Consider the following 21,816-nt stretch of genomic DNA (forward strand, 5'->3'; position numbering starts at 1 on the left):
TGAAGTGACAATATGTGACCTCTCTTCTTATTCAGGATCACACTTCAAGTCAAACTAACTCATTTCACAAAGTCTGTGTGGAGATTTAAAGTGAGTATTTAGGCCGGTTTGGAGTGTTTCTCTTCCTTTTCTCTGTCCCTTATATTCAAAAGCTCTCAAAGAAATTGCTCTGGGGAGTTTAGTATAAGTTTAGAGTTAATTATAATGAAAAGCTGGCACAAAATGGCTGCGATGTGTAACTTCTGTCAGGAGACATTTTCAAGTCGTCTAAACTCAGATGAACAACACGTCTGACACGAGAATCACGAGTTAATTGGCGTCTTTGCCCAATAAGAAAGTTTTCCAAACTCTCAGCAGAGTCCCGCACACACGCTTCATCTCCATACCGAGGCTCCCACGGCTGGCACCGCCCACGGCTCCCTCTGATTGGTCCGCTTCTGTCAACACACGGCTGCATATTTACTTCCCGTGCAGCCATTGGTCGCTGCTGCTGTCGCTCACCGGCGCGTCTCTCTATAAGGTCTCGTGCTCCGGCAGCAGCTTTAACAAACCTGAGATGAGCCTGGAGCAGCAGCGCGGTGCGCCTGTCGCAGCTCAGCAGTTTTCCACATATTAGCCACAACTATGATTCAAAATTCCTCAATGCCTTTTCATTCCTGGATATACCAATCTCCTCGACTATATTCACATTAGCTTTTTCGTTTTTATTTCTCAGTTTTATTTATTTTTAGGTGTAGGTGAGCATGTGCGTAATTTTGCGAGGATTGCAGAGGTGCCACTGGGAGTGAGTTGGGCAATATGCGCCGCTGGGATATGATTTTCAACCGAAAGGCTTATGGAATATAGCCTGGTTTGTCACAGCCTGCATGCCCTCTGGTCCAGCCCCGTGAAGAAGAAACTAATACTGCTCAGCATCATGTTTTTAATCTGGGTATACATGCTGTACTCCTGCGTGGGCTACTGCTCCACCATGCCAAGTTTGGTGGTGGACAGTTACCGGGGCAAGGAGACCGGTCCGGCGGTGGGCAAGAGGACAGAGAGCAGCAGGACGGACCTGGTGTCCAGACTGCTGGCCAAGCCGCAGCCGTGGGAGGATATAGAGAGCGACTACGAGGAGCCGTCCATCAGGACCGCTGCGTCCAGAGACCTGCTCAATAACGAGCTGGAGACGGACAGAACCGACGACTGGGACGAGATGCGGGGCGATCAGCAGAGAGCCCCGGAGCCCAGCGCCATGTCCAGCTTCTCCAACGGCTCCGGGAGCAAGAAGCTGCCGCAGGCGATCATCATCGGGGTGAAGAAAGGAGGGACCCGGGCTCTGCTGGAGTTCCTGCGGGTTCATCCGGACATCAGAGCCGTGGGAGCGGAGCCGCACTTCTTCGACCGCAACTACGACAACGGACTGGAGTGGTACAGGTACGAGCTGCTCATTTTGCACAACTACTTGTGTCTGACGGCTGAAGGTGTCCGCAAAACTAAATATTTGCACCTGGGTCATTTTAGAGGATTTCATCAGGCTGCTGCATGGGGTGAATTAAACTGGGGGGTTAGCGGTGCAGCAGATCTGCTGATATTGATCAGTCAGCTAATACTGACACTATGATGTGTTTTATAATTTAGTGCTTACAGGGAATTTTATATTCTTTCCCACAGCGTCAGTAACAGCCGAGCAAGATGCTTTACTTTGGATATAAAAAACAGAATTTGAACATAAAAAGTATATCAAATGTAGAGCTTTTTTTTTTCATTATTAAAGACTTAATTATTATTAAGTTTGAGGTTTATTCCAAACGGAACCTCTCAGGCTAAAAACACTGGGACCACTCTTTGGTCGTGGCTCTTGCTTTGTCCGTTTGCTCCTCACGCAGTGGGGTCACACATTTGATCCCTCAGTAATTAAATTAGTGATTTTTTTTTAGCTTTGATCGCATTCTTAATTAATCGCCTGTGTAATTATTATTTTTTTTAAAGTATGGACTGGTGTCACATCAGGGGGACCACAGTCACACTGGGCCGTTTCTGCGACGCGCAGTGGTCTCTATTGGACACAATGCAACACTGCACCCTCACGGTGGCGCGTCCTTAGGCTTTTTCTGTCAACTTTAAATGTGAAATTAGTTGTTTTATGTGTTTTGTTAGGACTGCTAAAGGTTTTTTGTTTTTTTTTATAAATTGCATGTGATTTATCAGGGGCGGGTGTCGACATTTGTGGTCCAGCTGTGCTGAGCTGAGCTGTTGTCAGATTTGGTTGCGCGCCTGTGAGACAAAGTCTGACCCAACAAACACAGTTTTCCACTTTTACAACAAAGCATCGTGTCATAAAGCTTCACGTGAATATCACAATTTACACACTGATGTGATAAAATCCAAATGTAAGAAATCCTCCAAACTTTTTCTGACTCAGACCAATTTTTTGAATGAATTGTGAGAAAGAAAACAGAATATTAAAGTGTTTTATCTCGTAGAATATTTAACCTAATAGTGTTTACAGACCTGAAAGGGTTTATTTCGTTCTGACCATTCTCATGTGAATGGGCTCCACGGGCCTGAGAGCCTGCGCTGCGAGAAGAAGGGATCTGCAAGACAAAGTGAGGATCCTTCTCAGAACAAAACCCGCAACAAAACCGTTTAACGTCCTCAGAGGTGGACAAACTAACAGTATCCCTCTCGTTTACATCACAAAGTGTTAATACAACGAGCTGAAGGACTTAATGACTGTACTTGAAAGCACACACACACACACACACACACACACACACACACACACACCCCTCTGGACGTTATTAGAATAAAACGAAATGAGCTCCTATAAAAAAAAAAAATGTGCCACCACTTTGTGTTTTTAGTAAAAATTTCATCAGAATAATGTCAGTGCCAGACTTTGTTTCTTGGTTTAATCCACCCAGAAACAGAGCTGGTTTTGGCTGATTGGCTCCTGGAATTCAACTTAAAATGTGCTAATAATTTTCATTTTAGAAAAGCTGTGGCGCAACTTTAACAAAGTTTTATCAGAAGTTGAAAAAAAGGGAAAGTTCGTCTGACGAATTGATTTTTTATTTTATTTTTAAAAGAGCTTTTGGGTTTCGTGGCTTCTTGGATGAACGGGTTTGGTCCTTGCTCTTTTTCTACACGTTAAATATGCAGGACCTCGAAGAGGGCCCCTACAATGTTGGACATAATGAAAAAAGAAGAGCCGAATGGGGAACCAAGTGCTGGCAGCATTCAAAATAAAGACACTGCTCCTGCTTGCTTTGATAGCAGCAGATTTACTGCAGGACTTTTGGTTTTAGTTTGGAGGAAGGCTGTTATTTAACCCGACTTCCAACTACTTTCCAACTTTTCTGGATGGGGAATTGTGGAAAAGTGCTGTCTGCTGTTTTTTTAGGCCATGAAATCTAATACTTTTCAAGCCATGTAAAGAAGTCATGACTCAAGGTTTTCTGTCGAGATAATATAGTGGAATCATATTGTCTGGAGCTAAATTTCATTTTTCTCACATTTTCTTTTCCCGTTGGTGCCAAAAAAATAACCTCCTATGTTCAGCCTCGCTCGCAGGAACACACAGAGAACAACTGTGAAGTTCTCATTTTATTTTTCATTCGGCGTTGAACACTTCAGCAGTGTAATATTTTGTGATATGAGACATTATATGCAGCAGCAGGACATCTAAGCGGTGGCGTTTGCGCCGTACAAAAATCCATTAAGTTGTTTGTCTTATATAGAGGTGCTCTCAGGACTGCGCTTTAGAGCAGAGAACTGTTTTTTTTGACAGACGTTTATGGAAGAAGTGCAGTAAGAAATGTAAGTTTCAGTGAAACAGCTGGTGTAAGCAGTCCCTGTAGTGGAGGGGGAAAAAAAAGTTTTTGTCATTTCGATTTCTCAAGTGAGGATGGACTGATTCTACTTCATTCATTGCTGATCCCCCAAAGTTTCCCATTAGGACGAGATACTGGAGATGACTTTGGAGAGAACGCTGGAATGTTCCACACAGAGGCAGAAATTGCGTGGCATTGAAATACATTCAGTGGGAATATGATCTGATCACGGTGGGGGTCATTTATGGAGGCGGTTATAGACGGTTGTGTGTGTGTGTGTGTGTGTGTTTGTGTGCAAGTTGGGCAATTCACCTCTCCTTGTTTGTTCATTTGCACAATCTCTCTGCCATCCACTATTGTAAGTAGCTTGCACCATCTATGCCTCCCCCAATGGACGCACATTTAGAGCTGGAATTCCACCAAGTAAATGCAGCCATAGAGGGAGCAGAAAAGACTCGGGGAAGCAGCAGAGTTTCAAACTGAATGGAGGTGGTGATAACAAGTCTTATTGTGGATTTCTGATGTACTTTGACAGTTTTTATTTGTGCCAAAGACAAACACATGATTCATGCTTTTGACCGAGGGGTCCTTGTATCAGGAGGTACACATTTTCGCAGTGAGGTCATGCATGAACTGGCCCCAAGGAACACACACACACACACACACACACACACCCACACACACAAATAGAAAGAGAGAGTCAGAGCTAAACAGGCCAGTGTGACTGAACGTGAACAGGAACATTGGTTCATTCTTTCTCAGTCTCTGTTTGCACCTGTTCAGTGGGGTGGCGATGGCAATAAATAAGAAATGTACATACATACATTAATAGAAAATTCAGTGAGTTCACTTCTTAAAAGGTTAATAGCCCATAGATATTATATAACAGAGCTCCGCCTCAGCAGTTTCAACATTTTGTGAAGTTATCTTGCGTGTTTTTAAAACATTTTCTACCACGTCATTTGTAGCATTAAAAAGTTATTTAGTCGGCAAAATTTTGCAAATCAGAAGTTTCAAAGAGATGTGCAAGTGAAAGCAAAAAGACATGTGAATTAAAAGGCGGATAGGAAAACAGAGTTTTTGTAGGATGTTTAAATATTTGCCGTGATTTGGCTTCTCTCAGAGTTTGGGGGAGGTTGTCCTGAAGCTGAGGAGCAATTTTATGACAGTTTATCGATATATATGTGCATGTATGGATAAAACAGTAGTTCCAAACACATATCACAGTTGGTTATGTTACTTTTAATATGCAGCTTGTTAAGACCTCTCTCTTTCCACATTGCTACAGTTCTCTTAAAGGTATTTTATTTACTCCTAACTCTTGTTGACTGCAGCCCTCATCTCGCCCTGTCAGCCTGTGGTGCATGTCGCTCTCTTCATATTCCATTTAGCCCTATTGCCTATGAAGGGGCTTTGATATATAATTACCGTACTGTGGTTTTGCTGTCGTGTCGCGGGCTCTGGTCTCAGCTCGCTGTCAGGGCCCGGCAGTGTTGACGCTGCTCCTCCTACCTCGGAGTGGCTTTAGCATTAAACAAGGAGCTTCAAACATGTGGGAGAAAGTGTAGTTATACAGTTCAGGGCTACATGGGTTGGATGTGTTATACATGGATGGGGTTATCTTTGTGGTACTGTGAAGAATATTTTAAGTGGAGTGTAGTAGAAATTCATTTGGCGATCTAAGCAGTAGAACATTTTTTTAGGTTGTGTATTTGCTTCGAGTTGCGAATTTAGTGAGCTGCTCTCGCATGATAATGCAATACATAACTTTGAGGCCACATGCTGAACTATATAATCTTCAGTCCTTGTCTGATGTGGTTTATGATCAAAGGTTAGGCTTCAGTCACTGTCAAGAGACTGGTGGGATTGAATCGGCGCCGTCCCTGAGCAGGATGTCTCTCTGGTCAACCTTTGTATCTAGTTTGTGATAAAACACTGTGGAGGTAAACAGACTTCCAAAGCAGCGTCAGTTAAAGCTACTTATGGTGCCACAAAAAAGGACAAGTGGAGCATTGTTGAAATGGGCTCCTTAAAGAGAGAGAGAAAAAAAAAAAAATCACGTTCCACTATAAGAGTCGGGGTGTTAACGGAAGTCTGCGCTGTTTGAAAGCCGTTATCTAAAGGCCAGCCCACCCCCACAGAGTCAGACTGCAGCTCCAGTCCATGTCAGGGACAGTTCTGGATGGGTGCACGTCCTTTTATCTGCTCACCACAGGGGCGCTCCTATTTCCACATAGGTGACCCATCCACTCTCCGTTGCCAATGACCTCGCCCTCCTTCCTTCCCCTCAATGGTCAAAAGAGGCCACCTGGTTCTATAAAGCACCAGTGACAAGTCGCCATTGTTCACAGAACATCTAGTGCTGATGTTTGCACACATGGGATGTCGTGTAGAACGCCAGTAGGTATAGAAAAGTGTTATTCAAGACATCTACACGCTGCATGGCTGTGACCAGCTCAGCTGCGAAGCCACAAATAATATTCATCGCCAGTCAAAAAAGCTCAGTCAGACAGCAGACACAAATGTCACCATGGCCGGGCTCCTCTGGGAGAGCCAGTATTGATCGGTCAGGCCTGATTGGAGGTAATGTGTGGAGATGGGTTAAGGGTCTTTGACTGGGGTCAGACTCACGTCTGCTTGCTGACAGGCTCTGTGCGTTGACCATCTGCAGAGCTACAGAAAACTGCTGGAAGCCACAAGCCCCACTGGGGACTTTATAGCCGTTCCTTACAGAAAACAATAGTATGGCAGCACAGTTTTTAAGCCTGCTGAGGTGTAAATGAGGATGACTTTTGTTTTGTTTTAAAACTCTGCATTTGACAGAATCAGTGAGCACCGAAGCCTTAAACTCTAACTCTAACCCAGCTACAGCTCTAGAAAGGACAAAGATGAATTCAGTTGATCAGATACTTTGGCGCGCTGATTGTTTCCTGATTCCTGGAACTCCGTGGCTCCTCAGGGACGAGCGCCCGGCCAGCCAACCATACAGCTGACAGCAGGTTCACATCCTCCGCTCAAATCCTCAGCCGCAGCGGCCAACATAGAAACAAGCAGTTTGAAACTGTGCCTCTGTGTCGGCTCAACTTCCGACTTCTCAAATGAGTGGATTATTTGTTAATGGTACCCCAGCTTCCCCCTAAACATCATCCTCAGACTCCTCCCTTATGAAGTACTTTTCTCCATTCTCCAGCTGTGCACTTGCGCTGCTGGTGTGTAAGAATAGTGTCACATGTCATGCTCGGCTCGTCCACCCCTGGGCGGGGCTCCCTGCAGGCCTCGCTGACCACGAGTGGCTGTCTCCCACAGAAGCCTTTGGCCAGTGTGGAGGGACGGAGGCCCTCTCTCCCCGCTGCCTAAGTTGGCATGGCTATCTGAGAATGGAGAGTGACTGGGGGGTGGAGAAACAGAAAAGGCAGCTTTCATCCCCAAATTACGAGCGGTTAATTGTGAATGGGGGGACCTGCAGAGAGGGGAGTGGCAGCACTGCAGCGCGGTGGCCTGCCTCGCTCGCCCCCCTCCACCTCCTGACGGTGTCCAGTGAGCACTACCCACACCAGTGAAGACAATATGGCCGCCACAGACAGGAACCTCCTGCTGGAGCTGAGGATAAAAGCCCCAGAGCAGGGACAGGAACTTGCTGTCAAACATTCACATGGTCGATGCAAACAGAAAAACACAGGCACAGACGCGGTCATTTTAAAAAGCGTGAACTATTGTTTGTGCCTGTTCACTGTGGCAGAATACTACAGTAGGCCTTTGCTCTTGCAGTCAATGCAAGTGGAAGTCAACAACAGTGAAAAATACCCATAAAGAATTCATAATGAAGTAGTACTGTAACAAGGAAGGAAGCGTAGGATGGAGAAAGCGGTGCACAAACCCTCCCTCTGTGCTATGTGTGAATTAGGCCCTTTTTAACGAGGTGATAATTTGGATGTTGTTGAACGTGTCAGAACAGAACCAGACATCCTCCCCCCAGAGTTATTGGTCATTCATTGTTGCTAAATAAACACTCTTTAGCACATTATAAAGGTTCCCTTGGAGGCTTGAAGCAGACTCTCTAATATAATTTAATTAATCATTCACTGTTAGTTGTTAAAGGTCGGTTAATAAGGGAACTCCTTACTGCTTTCCAAAGAGAAGGAAAAGAAAATGTAGTTGTGGAGCAGGTGGAGGATGAGGAGAAAGTGATGACAGTAAACCTGTAAACCCTCACTTGTCCCAGGTACTAAGTCCCAGAGGTAACCATTAGGGTGCTGGAGAGTGTGACTGCCTCTGGGAGAGAGGAGGACATACATGCACACACACACACACACACACACACACACACACACACACACACACACACACACACACACACACACACACACAGAAGGAGAGAGAGTGACTGAGGTCTCCTGAGGTTTCCATTAGCCTGGCAGTAAAAGAGCAGAGCTCATTAGAAGCCATGAGTTGTCTCCCTGCACCATGGCTGCTCGACACTAGTCTCTCTCCATTCAGATGTACTCCCAGTGCTGTTGGGCTCTCTCATGAGAACACTTCAGCTCAACTTGGAGACAACCTGGCCAAACTCAGCTCACTCCCAATTATTTTCTACCATGAGCAGTTTTTCTCCCCTTTGTTGAACTGATCTGAATCTGAAGGTGTAGTCCTGGAAACTGGACTTTCTGCCTCTTTAAACTGCAAAGTTTTAGCTTAGACTTTCCAAAACAGATTTGATTGAAATTTTGATAGATTGTCGATCTAGGTTGTTTCTTAATATTGTGAAATACAGGAGCTTGTTGAACACATTGTATTTGTTGTTTTCTCATAAGCTACTGTACTTTTCAGCTGCTGAAAAACAATCAGATGGACCCTGGGATTTTTATTTCTGCTGACACAATTTGACCTGAATCAAAATTTGTAAAAAAGATTTTATATGATTCACATATGATAGTTTTTGGAGGATTGTGAATGTCTGAGTACTTTCTATGTCTGAATGAGCACTCACGGGGATTAAAGTGAGGTGGATATCTAGTGAAAAAGAAGAAAAAAAACTTTATTTAGTTGTTGAAAAGATTATGAAAACAAACATATTTGTCAGCCTTTGGCCAATCTTCTGCCCGGAGCTGAGATATAGTATCAAACTCGTAAATGTCTTTCTTTTTTTACGCTTGCTCTTCATTTTTTGTCTCACTCTCTTCACAAAGTAGCTCATCTTCCTGGCACAGTGTTAGAGCAGATCCTGTTTCACCTCTTGCTGATAGAGATACAGCAGAGGGGTGAAAACATTTCTCATCGTGCTCCACCACCGCCCCCTGAATGACACGATGAAACCCCTAAACTCAATTTCTGGCTCCGATGTCTGCTTTTGGCAGTACTTTGTAGCAGAAATGGCAAAAAAAAAAAAAAAAAGATGCCTGCTGTTCTTAACAGCAATTATCTTGTCTTCAGGACGCACAGAGATATTGTAGGAGACAACATCTAGGCTCAAATCCAAAGAAAACTGTAAGATTGCCTGAGGATTTCTGCTGCCACTCTTTCCATCTCTGAAAGCAGCAGGTTAATTGTCATGACCGGTGCTATCGTTACTCAATTTAGCTAATTATACGTTAGCACGGGAGGCAGGCTGTCTTCAGGAATTTGTAAACCATTAACCTGCAGCAGCTGCAGTGTGAGTAATGGAAGCTAAATAATAGTCCAAACACACAGGAAGATGCTTTTCTGCTCACTGAGTGACATACAGTAGAGAGGAAATCCCCTCTTTCTCGTGCTCATGCTTTGTAGTTCACCTGTCTTCAAAAGGTGTGCAGGCAGTTACGGATGACAGCCAATTCAAACAGGATGCAAAGTAGCTCGCTCCGTCTCTTCCCTGCATGTGTGTGTGTGTGTGTGACTGCGTGTGCGTCTAGGGAGTGGGGGTGGTGGCATGTATGTTCTTCTCGAGTCTGTTTCATCTTTTATTCATCTTTGCTGTAGCTAGATCAAGGAGTCATGTGCCTCTTGGTGCATGTCAAGTGTCAGGAAATCAGTCAGAATGGCTGATTCTGCCTGCACACCCACACAAAAACACCCAGAAATGCTCAAACACACACACACACACACACACACAAACACACACTCGCCCGAGTACACAAGCCAAGCCTTCACCTGCAGCCCTTCATTGTTGTTTGCCCTGTTGTTTTTTATCCTTTCACGCTTCATCGGTTTATTCCATCCGAGCTGTCAGTCAGTCGCACCCTGATTCTGATGGAGCGGTGGAATGTGTGGCTTGCTGCGGGCTAACACCTTCAGCAAACACTCCGGGCAAACACACTGATTAGTGAGGATTACTAGCGCTAAACAAATTCTGGCTAATATTTCCAAGGGGTGGATTTTGGAGAGTGTGTGTGAGTGTGTCTTGCTGAGTTTGTGGTATGTTTGGCGCTGAGGCACGTACAATGAGCAGCCTGATGGCTGTGGCAGTGTCAGGTGACTCGTCTTGTATCGCATGTCAAACAAAGCGGTGAGATGTTGTGTTAAGTGTTACCAAAACAGTGGGCTGTCCCGCCTCTTTTAAGCCAGAAAAATGAAGATTTTCGGGCAACATTCTTGAAAGCCTGGAGAAAAAAAATTATACTTCTGAACATACGCCATTGCACATTCATTAGAAGAGGGGAGGAGGTTTTTCTGCTTTCTACCCTCCACCATCCCTTTCACCAACTCCTCTGTTTTATTTATACCTCATGGTGGGCTCCCTCGCTTCACTGCAGGGTTATTAACACTTGGTAATTCCAGGCAGCCGCCTTTGGCCGCAGGCCGATGTGGTTCCAGGCCTGAGGAACCCTTACGGCTCCACACATTCTTGCGTTGTTTCCGAAGGTGCCAAATAGAAACAAATACACTTAAAAACAGATTTTCTGAGTAGGAAAAACGATAGTTACTTATTGAATTGAATAATTTGTGCTTGTCACGCTGCTGCGATGCTGCCCATCACATGGTAACCACAATGGTAGAAGAGTAGAATGGCTCAGCCTCACTTAAGTATTTTCAGGACATAATGGAGAGAGGGGGGGGGGGGTGTGAAGCTGTGGCTGGAGGTAATACACTGTTGGGTGTTTGACATGTTGTCCATGACATTATATGTGGTGGTTAGTTCTCTATTTATTTACTCTGCTTTACTAGTGTCTGATGTTGCCTCCAAAACCAGGCTGGGTATGAGCCCGAAACCATTCTGGATGGTCTGTGACCGCAAGGCCCGACTCCCCTTCTCTCCCTCTTTCTGTTTTTTCCTCCCTCGTTGACTCGCATTCTCTCTCGTCATTCACTCTCCCTTGCCTACACACTCTTTTACACGCACGGACACACACTCTGGCTGTGAGAGACACAACGTTAAAAAATGCTGCACTCTGGCAAAGCATGACTCCCTGATTCCAGTGAAAAATGATGGATGGACGGGTTGCATCGGTCGGGTTAACTGTTTTGTTTACATGGAGGGTCAGTGGATTCCCAGGCTGCTTTGACACAGTGCAACGTCTTGATGGAGTTAAGGGGTCTGGGAGCTGCATTTATCAGCCAGATTAGGACTCCAGCACAGAGTTTGGGTGTCAAAGTGTCACAGGGCAAGAAACAAGACGAGGGCTCCCACCAGTTTGGCCATTGCACTCAGTGTATATTCTGGAAAAGCTTAAAATGGTAGTTGCTTCATTATACTTTGACCCTAGATCCTTCTGCGCAGTCATTCCCTTACACTCCTTGTTAGTAGTGATGTTCTAATTAAGCACTGTGACACCAACGCTTCTAGGTGTGTTTTCACTTGAAGTATACTGTTGTCCAAAACCTACTTAAAAACAGCTTCAAACTTCTTCTTCATAGAGAATTTGTGAGCAGTGCCTTCTCACCAGTTGCCCATATCCATGAGCTGAGAGAACTTAAATTCTATCAAATAATAGTAATATTCCTGCCTCTAGAAAAGACTTCAAAAGAAAAATCGGTAGAGAAAAGTACTGCAGCATAAATCTTCCTCTCAGTCCGATTTACTTCTGTCTCAATGCTCTCGCTGCCCATTTGCATTATTGTTTGTGTGGCAGTAGGGACTTTCTAAAGAGTTGTCAAGTCCAGCAACAGATATAGCAGAAAACTACTTTAGCTCCAATCATACTGACAGGCCTCCTTAACAACAGCATTTTACAGTAATCTGGAGGAGGACTTGAGTTTTCAAACAGCTCTCCTTCTAATAGATGCATGATATGCACCCTCCCACGCAGGGCCTCGCCATCTAGGACTGAGTGTGTGATACTAGGCCAGCCTGCATTATTAATCCTTTTAGCAGACAGATGATTCGGAGGGGCTTCCACTCAGCCACCTTACTGAGTTTCCAGTGACACCATTATTCAGTGAAGCCTGTTAATTTGAAACCTCAAGCTTGGGAGGAGCACTGACAACTGAGTCTGATCAGGTTGGTGAAGCCATAGCGTCACTTAGGGCTCATCGTGCAGCGAATTCTTGGGTATTAAGTTACAAGCAGGTGTGACAGTTACGTATCGAGACTTACTCGACAGCAGGTGCAAAGATATTCACGCATTTTGGCACCTAGACACATATCAGCACAAAGCCAGATACATATAAGACACAGAAACACACAGACCCCCTTCAGCATACACACCTGCATTATCTCAGTTTTAAGTATAAGGACCTCTGGCTCTTCTCAGCCAGGAAATGAACTGTCAAAAAGCTCTAAGTGGCCACATACTAACACCTGGAATCCACTCCAAGCGCTTAAAAGAGAGACCAGATGAAGCTTCTGTGATAGCTCCCTCTCTGCATCAGAGTGGCCGGCTGACTGCGCCATAAACCATCTTCTCTATTCTTTTAATTTACAGCCAAAGCCATGCTCTGTGGTTAAATATAATGTCAGACTCCAGGCACAGTGGAGTATATTTCAAAATGTCTGGCTTCTGTATGTGCTTAAATGCTACTTTGAAAATATGCAGCGAGCCAGCAGGGGCGTGCACGTCTGCCTCCCTTGTAGTAGCCATAGTGTGCGCGCGTGCGTCGGTATGTGCGTTGCATAAACATGTTGCTCACTTCAGTTCCATTTCATAGCGTGTAGGCTTCTCCTACTGTGAGCTGAGAGCTGTAAAACTGAACGCTGCTAATGAACACTGCCTTTATTTACTAGTGGCTCATCCATGAATTGATGCAATGAACCGTCCCCATCTGCATGTATCATTTATCACTCTCTCCATACTGTGTCTAAAAACACCAGGAAAATGGATTTTACGGTGTCAGACTTCACACAGCGTCGTACGAAGTATTCGCATTTGGTTTGAAGTTGCATGTTACACTCAAATGCTTGCTGTCTCTGGGGTTGAAAACAAAATCCAACTTAAGGCAAGTTCAACTGTGAACGAACAAGCAGTGCTCAAGATCCTTATCATCCAATGAGGAATAAAGATGTTTCTTTGTATTTCCTGAAAATGCTTGTATGTCCACCGCACTGGTTCATGTGAAGGGCTCGGGTAAGAGGCCCTCGGAAAAGAAAGGGAGCCTTTCAGTACTTCTTCCCTCATTTCCTCCCTCTCCATCTTCCCACTTGTGAAGTGTCACTTTGCCGTCGGACCTCAAGGCCTGATTGTCAGGGGTCGAGGGAACCTCGGGGATCAATTGGGAGAAGAATGAGCTGGAGAGTGGTGAGGAGAGCAGGGTGAAGAGTGGAGACTGAGAGTGGTTCTAATGTAAAGGATTTCAGCTCGGAGAAGTCAGCTGCTGGTAACAAATGTTGGAGCGATCTCCCAAAGGTAGCTCGTTTGATTTAGTTTTTACGCTGAAATCAGCCTCTTCTTCCAGCCACTTCAGTGTACGCTGTTGTTTTTGCATGGTGTTACCTCCCACGAAGACATAAGCCTCACTCTGGGGTCGTTAAGCCATAGAAACCAGACATCTTTAGCTGTAAATGCCCATAAGAGAAGAGCCACACCCTCCCTTTGCTGCTGGATACAAAATGCCCCCTGATTTGTCTGTATTCAAATAAACAAACCCTAATTTGAGATTCAAATGCTGTCAACATCCAGACATGTGAGACAATTGAAAACCTTTTGTATCGAATTGAAAATCGACAGACACACGCCAAATAGCTTTTTCCCTTTGTCTATGAGCAAACCAGTCATTTTGTCAGGGATGCTGTGACACAGACAGCTCAGTGGCAGCCCGTTATCATCAAATCAAACATGACAGGAGGGAGGCAGAAGCATCAGACAGAAATAACCCTTTTCCTGCCTGCCGTTTATCTCCACCGAGATGAGGGCTCTTTAAAACACAGGCCAAAGGGCCACTCCGCCGGCCCCTGTTTGATGCTGTCATGTGACAAGGAGTTCTGCTTTGTGTCTTATCTCTGTTTTTGGCATGTCTTTTAACTTGGAAATATTGTCAATGGACAAAGGTGCAGTGAGGCATGGAGAGAGAAAAAAAAAAACTCGGCAGTTATCATGTGAAAGCACAGGCGAGGAAGGAAAATGTTTCGCGTCATGATATCAGGTCAGGTTAGTTATTTACAGTTTCTACTTTTGCTGTTTCCCATGTTATGTAGTAGAAGTCTGTGGAGTATCTGAGGGGGACGGGGGGATGTTTGCAGGGCAATTTTGGCACACGTTCCACTTAAGAGCTCTCCAAAAGGCTTCTCTCACTCGAGGTTGAGAAGGATGGAGAAGTGCTCCACTCAGCCCTCGATAAGCAGCCCCCCCCCTCTCTCCCTCCCTCTCCTCTATCTGCCCCCTCTCTACCCTGCCCCCATCGCCGCCCCTCTGCCCTGACCACTGCCCCGCTCACCCCTGCGCTCAGGGACAATGGCTCACTTTAAAAGAAAAGCAGGAAAAAAGAGGAGCACAGTGTCACAGAATTGCCTGTTTGCTGACGGAATCTTTAAAAGCAGCACCTCATAAATCAAAAAAGAGCATAATAGGCATTGTTTCTCCGAGAGCTACTTGTCCCACTAAAATTCCCCTCCTCTGTTCCCCTTTCTCTCTTCCTGACTTTTTTTTTTAAGTCTTTGGCAGAGAGAGTGGGCAAAGTCAAAAGGGGAGATTTTTTTTTACTAGGGGGGTCTCTTCTTGTGGATTTGGCACTTTTCAGGGTTTTCCTAACTACTTTCTTTCTCCCTCGCTACTCAACCATCTCCCTGTTTTACGCTCCTCCAACCCCCAACACTTGATTTTGAGCATTTAAAAAAAAAAAAAAAAGGATTCCCTGAGCTTGGATCAGCATAATCTATCACTATGCACATTGTAACTCAGGCCTCCTCCCTATCTCCATGCCGCATTGTCATTTTGAAATCGGATTAGATGGGAAGCCATTTGCGTCCTCTGTGTCGGCTCTGGACTCTTTTTGTATGTTAGCACAAGGAATGACAAAAAGCTTGCAGGCAGCATCACCATTGTGCATTGAGAGAATGACGAATAGCGCGCAGTTTAAGTCGAGCATGTTTGGTTTATATTCCTTGAAGGCATTCAAGAGGTGCTGTATAAACAGTTTTAAGTTGTGGCAGAGAATTAATGTGCGTGTGCTGATAATGTGCTGTTTGCAGTCATATCTCCAGAAATGGTTCGCTGGCGGAAAGATCTGTCTTGCTCTTGCATAAAACCACATGCTGTATCTGTTTTGATTTCAATACCCTATTAATGAGCTCAGGCCCGCACTCTATTCACCCCTCTGATGTGTCAGCAATCAAGAAGATATTATCATAATTAGATCACTGGCGCTGCATTAGGATTACACAAAACTGCCAGCACCACTTCCATGAGGCATTTTATTGGTTACCTGACATTACCCTGGGTATTTTTATCTGTTCCCTCACCATTCTCTCTTTCTTGCACACACATATGTGCATTGATGGAGAGCCGGTGTAACATGAATTAGCCATGAGGTAGATGGACGTGGGCTCTATTCCAGCTTTTAGAGTATATTTCTGAGGAACAGCTGAAGCTCGGGGGATGAATCGAGTGTTACAGACTTCTGAGTGTAAAGAATGGCTCCAACATTGTATTTTCGACGTCTTTTACCTTTCTAAGTGTGGAAATACTCTGTGTTGGATTACACAGTTTTTGAATGGGAATGACTACAATAGTACTGTTTCCACAATGGTGTATCAGTGCCCTAGCCTCAACAACAAAGGCGAGGCTCAGGGTACAACAGGCTAACAGGAGTCTTATCTGTGAGAGTGTGTTCACCCTGATAGACCAGTGCCTTCGGTTATCTTGCCCTTCCTTTGTTTTTTTCCTCCTTTGAGTGCCTTAAACGGTGTATTTTATGTTTGGTTGTCTGTGTGTGCCTTGAGTTTTTTTCCTTCTTGGTTGTCTGTTATTGTCTTTTTGAACTGACTGTCACTGTGAGAAAGCAGAATGAACAGCTCTAGCTGTTGAAGCCCATAATCCGAACCCCTCCCATCCATCCAGCCAGCACCAGAAACAAATTTGATCCCACGTACATCACACGGGCTAGTTTTCTTTCTGGAGCGAGGGCCAAAGAGGGAAAGGTGATCCATGTCCCAATGTCAGTCAAACCGCTCTTATCGCCTCCACCATAATCTAGGCTCTGCGGTTGGCCACCAATTTTGAAACCTAATGCTGAGAGAGAAGAGCACATTGACTTTTCCTTCAAAACCAGTTGTTCTCAAGTACCTCTTGATTATATGTCTGTATGTAACATATCTGTGCAAACCCCATCAGCCAGCTCTCACCCCAAACCAAACCCGCCCTTGTCAAAAAACAGATTCCCTTTCTGAAACAAGCCTCATCATCTTTCAGCACTGTAGCATTTTTTTTTTTTTTTCAGATAAGGGGCGGGGCACCGTGGCACAGCTATGCCTAAGTCAGCAAGGCAGACTGAGTGTTTTTTTGCCCCAATTTTGCTGAATTTTGATTAAGTCTGACCACTTTGGAACATTACATCCAGCAGTGAGGTTTGAGTAAAACTTAGCTCAGGGAAGAAACATCAGAAAATGGAATTCACACATGTTTTAAGCTAGTTTATATAAAAAAAAAAAGTATACTATAAGGCTAATGAAAAATATTCACAATTAAATAATTAATGGTTATCAGAACAGGATAGCTGTAGATAGAAAGGGGAGGAGTGAGGAGTCTGAGCTGAGGTGGGAAAACCCAGCTCCTGTTTCCAAATATGGTTACAGTCAGGATCCGACATGTTTAGAAATTCCTGTAAATGTTTCCTTGTGTTTGATTATGCAGTAAATAAGGGTTTTCTGTTTTCTGTCAGAAGTGAGATATCCTATGAGTGAGTGAGCATGCTGATGTTGGAGAGCTGCCTGCACTAATAGGTTTTCAAGCCCTGTAATAAGGCTAAACAGGCTCAGTGAGTCATTGATTACAGAACACAGTACACTCCATCAACTTGATTACATTATGCAAGTCCTTGCTCCAACTTACCCTTCTCCTAACCTCCTTTTTGTGTCCTCTTTCATTTTTTTTCTGCAGGGAGCTAATGCCCAAGACCCTGGAGGGCCAGATCACCATGGAGAAAACCCCCAGCTACTTTGTGACCAGAGAGGCTCCAGCCAGGATATCCGCCATGTCCCGGGACACCAAGCTGATCGTGGTGGTGAGGGACCCCGTCACCAGGGCTATCTCGGACTACACGCAGACGCTGTCTAAGAAGCCTGACATTCCCTCTTTCGAGAGCCTCACCTTCAAAAACAGGACTACGGGGCTCATCGACACCTCGTGGAGCGCCATCCAGATCGGCATCTACGCCAAGCACCTGGACAACTGGCTGCAGTACTTCCCCATGGACCAGATCCTGTTTGTGAGCGGCGAGCGTCTGATCAGCGACCCGGCCGGAGAGCTGGGCCGCGTGCAGGACTTCCTGGGGCTCAAGAGGATCATCACAGACAAACACTTTTACTTCAACCAGACCAAGGGTTTCCCGTGCCTCAAGAAGGCAGAGGGCAGCAGCAAGCCGCACTGCCTGGGCAAAACCAAAGGGCGGACCCATCCGAACATTGACCCTGAGGTGGTGCAGAGGCTACGGGACTTCTACAGGCCCTTCAACATGAAGTTCTACCAGATGACAGGACATAACTTTGGTTGGGATTGATGTGAAAATCATGAAAGACATTTTTCGTTCATTTGTTAAGAAGTTATTTTTTTTCCTCTGTAATTCAATGGCAAGATGTGGAGATATTGCTATATATATGTAAAATGTACAGAAATCTATTTTATAATAATTTATTTTTATTTCTAAGCAATTAATTCACTAAGCTGCCTAACCATATTTGTACATAACATCTGGCCCACATGTTGTTTTTAACATTCCTCATTTTAATTTTGAATTCTCTCGCTCCTCCCTTGTGGTCCTGTAAACTCAGTGGATTTATTGGTGCTTCTCAATGCAGATAATCAGCGAAGACTTAAGTAGAAATTAGGGTGGAAAATGTAAAAGCACCATATTACGGGTACAGAGTGCTCACAGAGAAGTGGAGAACACCTAATCATGTGCATCCTCATCTAAATATGCACCATGAATTTACCTGCATCCTATTCAAACCCTGCTATTCTGAGTGTGACACTTTACTAATGTGTTTCACAGCAACACAGACCTTCCAGTTAAGTTTTCTACAATCCAATTTTCTGCACTAGCGTTGGCCAAAGCTGCAGATCTCATGTCCCTTTCCACTCAATAACAGGTAGATCAATAGGCCTAATTGATCCTCATTGTGTCACTCATGCTTAAAGTATACAGCTGCCCTTTCATTCACAGTGCTCCTGCTGCCTGCTCTAATGAATGGCCCATCCATCAAACGTTAAATCCTATCCCGGACCACATAAGGGCCCATGTTAACATTATGCTAATCGGGTAAAGGTAACTGGCAGATCGATCGAGCCCCCGCTCTCTAACTCCCCATTAGAAGCAGCGTTGGCTGAGAGCCAGGCTCTTTCCCTATCCACTCAGTTCAAAGGTCACACAAAGTCTCAATCAAATTTCCTTGAGAGGCATTTGATTTGTTGAGGAGAGCAGAGCCGGAGCACCGTGGGACAGGGGGACTGTGTGCCTTGCCTTCACGGTAAGATGGAAACTCTTCGCGTGCGGTAGCAGAGGCATATCTGTCAGAAACCAAGCATAAAGATAGATCAGATGACAGACAAACAACAACTAGGCTTCGCCTCACTGAAGCAGCGCTTCTTCAAACAGAAGTCCATAAGGCTCCATCTTAGATCCCAGACTAAGGAGATCAAAGGAAGAGGAAGGGGTTTTGTGAAGCACTCTCAGCACAGCAAGAATTGCCTTAGGTGGGGTTCAGTGTCCAACCTCTCTGGTGTTGTCAGAAAACCTCATGTGCCATCGTCCATGGCCTATATACTTTATGCCTTATTCACTCTCGTCACCCTCACACATCTCATCTCTCCGCAACAGATCTCAACTCTCTACTTGTTGCCAAAAAAACAACCTTTGGGTTGATATCATGTTTCACACAGCTTGAGTCGCTATCTCTGCTTTCCCCCCATTGCTTCTTTGTTATTGTCTTTCTACTTGAATTCTTGATATGCAAGAGGGAGAAAACACGTAGTTATCATTCTTTGATGCGCTGCCCCATCTCTTTGCAGCGGGTGGTAAGCTATTAAAAGGGCACAGGGAGGCAGCCATGCAATGCTACGTTATGCTGTGCCGCGCTATGCTATGCATGCTCAATGTGGTGGCCATTATGAAAATGCAGGGATAATGGGAAGGGATTATTCGCGTCCAGAGGAGGGCTTCATGTGTTTAAGCAGGGCCCAGACTGAATGTACACAACCTATCCTCATACAAAAAGTCCCTCAAATCAATTAAAGGCCAGATTCTCACTCAGTTGTAGTTAAAAGTTCAATTTGATTGTCCCTCTTTCCTTTTGAAGTTAAGAAAATGTTGTGCCTCTGTAACTATCCACTCCAACGCAGTTAGTCTGCTTCTGTCATTGAAACAGATAATGACATGATTCAACTATTTCTCTTATTTTCCAGTTGAAACCAGCTGCCAGTTGGTTGCAGGGGAGATGGAGGCTTGTTACACTGTAGGCTTTTATAGTGCTATCCTTTACTTTCTGTCTGCCTGATACTCCTAGTGAGAATGCAGCGGAGAAAGCCTTCGCCTCTCCTTAGTGCAATGTTTAATTATATAAGAAAAGCATTTATAATGACCTCTGTCACATTCTGGAAAGAAAGTCTGCCATTTTCCCTGTAATTGATGGAGTGCTGCAATTGAATTCTGGTCATGTAACTGAGGGAATATCTGAAAAAAACAAAACAAAACAACAACAACAAAAAAAAACAAAACTGGCACTGATGGGTTCGCTCCATGCTGCTGCATCAGTTATGGTTGAGTTTTATTCAACCTGTTTTGAGATCTAAAAATGTTAGAAATGTTTGTCTTACCCACATATAATATGTATTTAGACTAGCAAATCTGTATGTACAAAATGGAAAAGACATGTAAATCAAGTATTTTGTCGTATGTACATCAAAGGAATTAATTTTACACAGTGCAAAAGCAAAATGGAACAGATGTTTCTAGATGATTAAATACTGAACATTCATAATATTTCTTTGTATGAAGAAATAAATAAAAAAGTATATATTTTACCAAAACCTCTTGTTTCTTTGATTCTCTCTCTCTCTGAGTTTTATTCCTTAAATGGCAAATTACACACTCAAAGTTGAGCACGGTTTTATGAATGCTACCTTTAATGGACATGACTACGGTTAAATCTGTCGTAAAAGCTGTGACGTTAAGTGTACTCGCAGAAAGAGGCAATAACTGTACTTTTATTGGATTAGGAGAAAAACTGGGAGGTCATTCTCAGTTTTGGCACAGTGACACATCAGATACACCTATATCCAGGAAATACTGACAATTCAAGTCCATTTTCGTACCTCCATTTACCACGAGTGTGAGTAGCCTACAGGCAAACGCTGCTCGCTTGAGATGTTTAATATTAAAGGGTTTGCTTTCATTACAGTCTTCTACCAGAGAAATAGTCCCTATTGAAATAGTTTGTTCTGGATTATTCAGAGTAATGGGGACATAGTCTGCTGTTTCTGAAGCTCTCTCCATTAGTGTTGAATTTTTTAAATGGAATTTTTCAACGCTGTGAGCACCACAAACTTAATTCTATTCACTTGTGTCCGGTGGAGGGAGAAACCTCAGAGACAGATATCCTACAGTCTACAGCAAATGAAACCAAAATGGACACCAGCAGTCATTTGGGTGCACTGACCCTTTAACTGAGTGATGCCTGACATTTCAGCCAGACAAAGACCTGTGACAGTCGTGCCTCTCTTGGTGAAAAGTGCAGCACACCGACCACACCTGCAGCAGTGGAGTCTTCTTAGGCTCTAAATGCTCCCCCCTCCCCTGTCAGATGCTAACATGTCATCTCATGAGCAAGCTAGCTACAACACTTTTGATTGTGTCACTTCAGGATGACTTTGTGAAGGTAAATTATTGGATTTCACTCGGTTTTTCTACCTACATTCACGTCGTCTGAGGGCCACACAGGTCCCAGCCACTGATGTTGCAGCTTATTACCAGGACTCTCATTTTGGGATACTTTATCTGCCAAGAGGCCAGGGAGCTCTCCTGCACTGAACCAAGGTAAGCTAAGTGCTAACTGTCTGAGCTAAGTGCTAACTGTCTGAGCTAAGTGCTAACTGTCTGAGCTAGCATGCATGTTGGTGTCTTTGCTCAGTTAGCTGGTTTTTGTGTGTGAACAATAAGTTGACCAGTCATTTCTGCTGTTGTGTGTCCAGCTGTCTACAGTATTTGCTTTTGGAAGTAGCTTTGAATAAGTTTCCCTTCTGTAGACCGGCTTAATTTTTGGTTGTTGCTCGGCATATTATTAAAGGAGCTTCCATGATGCCAATGCACCAACAAAACATGAAGTATTATGGGCTGATTTGGTTCTGTGACTTATTTCCATAACGGTTGTTGCTGTTGTTTTTTTCCTTTTGGCTCCAGTTTGTTCTGGGTCTGCATATTGGCTTCAGGGATGACACATGAGTGG

The 21,816-nt window shown here is 44.4% G+C and overlaps 1 protein-coding gene across 1 annotated transcript; it reads left to right on the plus strand.

The window, feature by feature from the left end:
* Nucleotides 1–731: 731 nt before the first annotated feature.
* hs3st3b1b (heparan sulfate (glucosamine) 3-O-sulfotransferase 3B1b) lies at nt 732–20,336 on the plus strand. The gene is made up of 2 exons (XM_070852317.1): nt 732–1,416; nt 17,258–20,336. Exons 1-2 carry the CDS (start codon nt 836–838, stop codon nt 17,874–17,876), a joined length of 1,200 nt encoding a protein of 399 aa, XP_070708418.1. The 5' UTR covers nt 732–835; the 3' UTR covers nt 17,877–20,336.
* The last annotated feature ends 1,480 nt before the right edge of the window (nt 20,337–21,816 follow it).

This window comes from Pempheris klunzingeri, chromosome 20 (assembly GCF_042242105.1).
Source record: "Pempheris klunzingeri isolate RE-2024b chromosome 20, fPemKlu1.hap1, whole genome shotgun sequence".
Classification (NCBI taxonomy): Eukaryota; Metazoa; Chordata; class Actinopteri; order Acropomatiformes; family Pempheridae; genus Pempheris; species Pempheris klunzingeri.